We start from the raw sequence: 6,136 nt of genomic DNA on the forward strand, positions 1-6,136 counted from the left end.
GTGAGGGCACAAGTCTTCCACATATTGACATATAATTCATGAAACTAGCAACTTAATTTTAATTTTTTAAATTAAAAATCAAAGATAAAATTTAAAACAAGTTTCATTAATGTGATCATTTTCTTATATTAAATTGATAAATATTTTTCTTTTAAATAAAGTTTGAATTTATTAATTGCATTATTTATTTATTTATTTATTTATTTATTGGACTATTTATTTATTTATTTCATTATTTATTCATTTTTTATTGCATTATTGCTTCCTCTATGAGGAAAATAAAATATTTTGATGAAAAGTGTGTGTATGTGTGGTGGGTGTGTGTGTGGTGTGTATGTGGTCTGTGTGTGTAGTGTATGTGTGCGAAACAAGTAACTAATAAGTTAATCGTTGATAAATCATAAAAGATTGTATAAGCTGATAGTTTCACATATTATATGTCATTCATTTTAGTAATCTGTCACCGAGACGTTGGAATATACATATATATATATATATTTTTTTTAATATATAATATATATTTTAAAAGAGATAGGTTGATATTTCTTAAAATGGAAAATTTTAACAAGGAATTGTCAAATAAAGAAGCTATAAAAAGTAAGAATTAATAAATTATTATATAAATATAATAATTTAATAAATAATAATCTTTAGTTTTAGATGATAATATGGACGATGAACTTTTGAAATTTATGATAAACTATGAATGTTCGAATCCATGGTCCGAACGGCGCGCCCGCGAGCGCGGCAACCCGTTGTACGATACCTCGCCCGCCAAGCACAACAACATCCCGCGCCGCGAGCGCGGGTAATATATGTCGCCGCGGGGCGGCTGACTTTCGCGAGTTCAATAATATCAACACGAGGGAATATAAGGGCAAGTCTGTCCACAAGGAAATATCCTCTCTCGCATTGAGTACTTCCCCGGACATTACACAAGCCGGGAGTCGAGGAAAAAGCGATCGAGACCACATCAGTAATCCAGCTCCATCCTGAAGCATAGACGCGATAGAGACGGCTCGTCAGAGCGAAGGAGAAAAGTTGACCTCCGTCAACTCATACACCCGGTGGAATCCGCCATTCCCACCCGTCGAGCTTGCCAAGTGCGCTCCGTGGTGGTCGAGGTCAGGGGCGCAGCCAGACGAGTCAGGGAAGGACGACCACGCCAGCGAACCCGGAGGCGAGCCAGGAGGCCCTCCACCATCAAGAGCCGACCAGTGAAAAGGCAACCGACGCCTCCACTTGAGCCGAAGTGGCAGCTCTTCCCACTGAGTCTCCCCGAGTCATACCGGAGACTCACCCGTCCACCAGGGCTGAGCCTAGCTCCGGGTGACCCTCGGGCCCTGAGACCGTTGCCACCAGGAGCGTGGAAAACGGTCGGCACGCAGACCGAGCCAAGGAAGAAGAAGAGGAGCAAGGACAAGAAGATCTCGCCGGCCCTGCCCTCCCCAGATATCCCGGAGTTACCCCTCGATCGGGCCCCTAAAACTCCGGGAAAGGTGGCCGATCCCAACAACAACCAGGAAGTCTTCTACGACGAAGACCTTCCTGGTCGGCCACTCAACGCTAGACAAGCTGCTAAATTAAAGCTCTTGTTCTAAGCATTTTTTGAGAAGCCCTGTGCCTGTGTGCACAGGCATAAGATTAAACTAAAGACAACGCGACATTGTACCTGAAGATGCAATAAAGCTCCATTCACATTCACATTAAATTGCACAAGATTCATGCTTTACTGAACCAACGACTTGCTTCCTCAAATTCCCTGCCCTTTCGAAACAATGAAGAAACTGTGGTATGGACGAAAAATTTTATAAATCAAATACTTTTGAAAATTGTAATTAAATCAGAGGCAAAAAAACGAAAGCTGCTTTTAAAAAAAAATCGAGAGAAAATGAATAAGAAATAAAAGGTATTCACATATTATATGTCTATTGTATGTATCTAAATTTAATGGAAGCTAATTAATACAATTAAAAAATATATATATATAATAACGTCTTAATTTTAATATAAAATACAATATATAATTAGATCTCCTCCATTAAATTCAGATACACAAGCTCAAGATTTCAGCAAGTCAACAAGCATATTCATGTGCTCTATTTTGATTTTTCCAGATTACAGCAAGTTAACAAGAAAAACTCGTTCAATAGAGTGAGGGCACAAGTCTTCCACATATTGACATATAATTCATGAAACTAACAACTTAATTTTAATTCTTTAAATTAAAAATCAAAGATAAAATTTAAAACAAGTTTCATTAATGTGATCATTTTCTTATATTAAATTGATAAATATTTTTCTTTTAAATAAAGTTTGAATTTATTAATTGCATTATTTATTTATTTATTTATTTATTTATTGGACTATTTATTTATTTATTTCATTATTTATTCATTTTTTATTGTATTATTGCTTCCTCTATGAGGAAAATAAAATATTTTGATGAAAAGTGTGTGTATGTGTGGTGGGTGTGTGTGTGTGTGGTGTGTGTGTGGTCTGTGTGTGTAGTGTATGTGTGGTGTGTACGTGCGGTGTGTGTGTGGTGTGTGTGGTGTGTGTGTGTGTGTGGTATGTGTGTGGTCTGTGTGTGTGTGTTGTGTGTGTGTGTGGGGTATGTGTGTGTGTGTGTGGTGAGTGTGTGTGATGTCTGTGTTGTGTGTGTGTGTGTGTGGCAGGGTTGGCAAAAAACATGTTTTTTTTATTTTAAACAAAAAACATTGTTTTTTTTGTTTAAAACAATGTTTTATGTTTTATTTGTGTTTTAAACTAAGGTATAAAAAAACATGTTTTAAACAAAAAAACATGTTTTAAACAAGCAAAAAAAATACTTGATAGCTTTGATCTATGCAAGAAGATTTAAAATATGTGCGGAACATCCATAAGTAATAATAATGTCAGCGTTTTTCATTGGCAGAACTAGTGCGCACTCAGTGCACATTAAAGCCGTTGTACACTGATTAATCTTTAATATTTAAAGTAAAATGCAAATATTTTGATTGATAAAATACTCAATACATATTTTACCAAATAGTACAATAAAGTATAGAGGCTTTCGTGACTTAACCCGTTTATATTAACTCTAGAGAGCATATATGAATTTTCTCATACGTGACAGGCCAAGCGGGGCAATAAATTACCCCAAACTTGTACCGCGTGTAATAATGTTTCTATTTGTTGTTAAAAAACTTTGTAATAGATGATTTTTTTCGTTTTTTAATAAGGAAGACGATAGTAGTTATCAATTTCTGGTAGTAAAAAAAAACAGTACAAAAATTTCGAAAAACAAAAAAGGAACCAAAAATTTGGCTGAAATGACTTTTTTTTATAAAAAATGCTGTAGTTTTTCATAAAATTCACCGATTTTAAAAATTCCAACGGATTTTGAAAGAGGAATAGACAACCTTCAAGGGCATATAAGCGACTTTTTCGTTTCTTAAAAAAAACATATTCTTTGAACGTCTGAAGTAGAGGAAATGACGAAAAACTGTCGGATGGGAAAAATCGCAAGAAATGGAAAGTAAAACAGATTCTGTCAATTATTATTTATTTAAAAGGTAGTCAAAAGTTATAAAAGTAGAAACAGTAAAATTAACTCCACAAAAACAAAGTTTTAATCAGTTGCTGTGCAAGAACAGCACAGGGTCATTTTATGCTTTTTTTTGTCAATAAAAATTTTTTACACGAAAAACTTTTGAATACACGATGAAAACGCCAAAATGAGTCATTTTCACAAAAAATCTGAAATATACTTACTGTGGTAAATGTCGAGCGTAAACGGCCGAGTGGGGTAATACGTTACCCCAAACAATTTTCTTTTTCGATCACAGCTGTCGCACGGATCTAACGCACTCGCTGAATGACAGAGGTCGACTGCCGAATGACTAAACTGAATCATATGGTTAGGGTCTCGGTATGAAAACTAACCTTCCTAAGTCAGGGGCGTAATTTGAATTTCGCGTGGGGTAACGTATTACCCCACATATGCTCTCTAGGGTTAAACATACACTTTACGTTGATTTGTGTACGACGGCTTTAATGTGCACTGAGTGCGCACCAGTTCTGCCAAAGAAAAACGCTATCAGGCATTTAAATTTTTCGCTAGCGTAACATTAAACTGTAAATATATAAATAACGTTGCCAAAATTTAAAAAATTGAAAATGCTAACGGCGGAGGCTGTGAGAAATAAAGCGCGCCGTTAAGCCCGGTCTACATAGGCCGCAGTTCGCAAAACGCAAGACACACGCACAGTCTACATGTCAATCTAACCTCTCTGTGTATAGAGAGATAAAACAGGCTGCTGTTTGGAAAGAAATAAGAGAAGCACCAGAGATCGAAGAAAAAAAGCAGATGGTGGGATAGTGAATGTGTAAGACTAAGGAGAGAAGCACGAGAGAAACTAGTTAAATGGAGGAAGGGAAAAGTAGATAAAAAGAGGTACATTCTAAAGAAAAAAGAATATGAGGAGAAAATAAAAGAGAAGAAAGAGATAGAAAGGGAGAGAGTTATAAAAGAGGCGAGAGAAGCAACTAGCGAGAAGGAAGTATGGAGATTTATAAACAGAGAAAGGAAGGGTAGAAAAGAGGTTTGCGAAGAAATAACGGAGGAGCAATGGAATAAACACTTCATGGAGCTATTGGAAGGAGTAACTGTGAAACCGCGTGAAAAAAATAGGAAGGGAGAGGAAAGAATGGGTAGCAAAGAGGAGCAGGAAGGAATAAGAAGAGAGGAAGTGGAAGAAGTAATTAAAGAAATGAAAGAAAAGAAAGCAGCAGGTACGGATGGATTGCCAAATGAGGTATGGATATATGGAGGAGAGAGATTGAAGGAAAAAATATGGGAAGTATGTGATACAGCGTGGAGGACAGAAGAAATTGCAGAAGACTGGAAAGAAGGTATAATAGTGCCAATAGTAAAGAAAGGAGAAGGAAAAGAAGCACAAGATTACAGAGGGGTGACATTAATGAACACAAGCTACAAAATATACGCGGCAATTTTGCCGAAAACATTGGAGAAGGAGGCGGAAGAAAGAAGAATATTACCATAAACACAGGCAGGGTTCAGGAAAGGAAGGGGTACAATGGAGAATACATACGCACTGAATTATGTAATTGGAAAGGCTGTTAGCAAAAAAAGAGGGAAGCTAGTGGCAGCATTTATTGATCTGAAAGCAGCATTCGACTCCGTGAACAGAGAAAAAATTTGGGAGGTACTGAAAAGAAAAGGGATTAGTGAACAGCTGAGAACTAGGATAGAAGATCTGTACGAAGAGACAAGAAGCGTGGTAAGAGTGAAAGGAGAAAAGGGATCATGCTTCTGGACGGTCAAAGGAGTCAGACAGGGATGCCCGCCGAGCACTATGCTCTTTATACTGCTGCTGGCAGACTTAGAGGAAACAATGAGGAGGGGGCAAGATGGAGGCGTGGTAGTAGGGAGAATAAAATTTTGGACGTTAGCATACGCAGACGATGTAGTAGCTATAGCAGAGGACGAAGAGGAGATGAAGAGGATGATGAAAAGACTGGAGAAATATTTCGACAGAAAAAAGCTGAGAGTGAATGTAGGGAAAACAAAGGTAATGAGATTCAGGAAGGGAGGAGGTAACATGAAGAAAATGGAATGGAAATGGAAGGGAGAAGAAATAGAGGAGGTAAAGGAATTCTGCTATCTAGGCTACACATTCCAAAAGAACGGAGGACAGGAGGCGCATATCAACGAAAGAGTAAGGAAAGCTACCATAGCAATGAGACAGGTTTGGGGAATAGGAAAAGGTTATTTGGAAGAGACTGGATAAGAAGAATTAAGTTATACGATTCGCTGGTAGCAAGCATAGCTTTATATGGAGCAGAAGTGTGGGAATGGAAAGAGAGAGAGAGAAAATAGAAAGAATGTACGAAAGGTATATAAGGTGGACATTGGGCCTAGACTGGAGCACACCGGATACATGATAAGGGAGGAAACCAAGAGGGACAGAATGAGAGTAAGTGCTGGTAAAAGGGCGATGAAATACGAGGAAAAACTGGAAAGGGGGAGAGGGAAATGAGATTGCAAGAGAATGCTGGAAAGAAATAAAAGGGAATGTCAGGAAGGAAAAGGCAAATTGGGAAGAAGAGAGAAGGAGCTTCTATAAAAAAA

At 37.5% G+C, this 6,136-nt stretch overlaps 1 protein-coding gene across 1 annotated transcript; it reads left to right on the plus strand.

The window, feature by feature from the left end:
- The first annotated feature begins 4,691 nt into the window (after window positions 1-4,691).
- Window positions 4,692-5,048, plus strand: LOC139787226 (uncharacterized). Its single transcript, XM_071726301.1, has one exon. It carries the CDS (start codon window positions 4,692-4,694, stop codon window positions 5,046-5,048), a length of 357 nt encoding a protein of 118 aa, XP_071582402.1.
- Window positions 5,049-6,136: the final 1,088 nt, after the last annotated feature.

Source organism: Temnothorax nylanderi, unplaced genomic scaffold (genome assembly GCF_030848795.1).
Source record: "Temnothorax nylanderi isolate EJ_2023f unplaced genomic scaffold, tnyl_v1.0 TNYL_tig1347_pilon, whole genome shotgun sequence".
Classification (NCBI taxonomy): domain Eukaryota; kingdom Metazoa; phylum Arthropoda; class Insecta; order Hymenoptera; family Formicidae; genus Temnothorax; species Temnothorax nylanderi.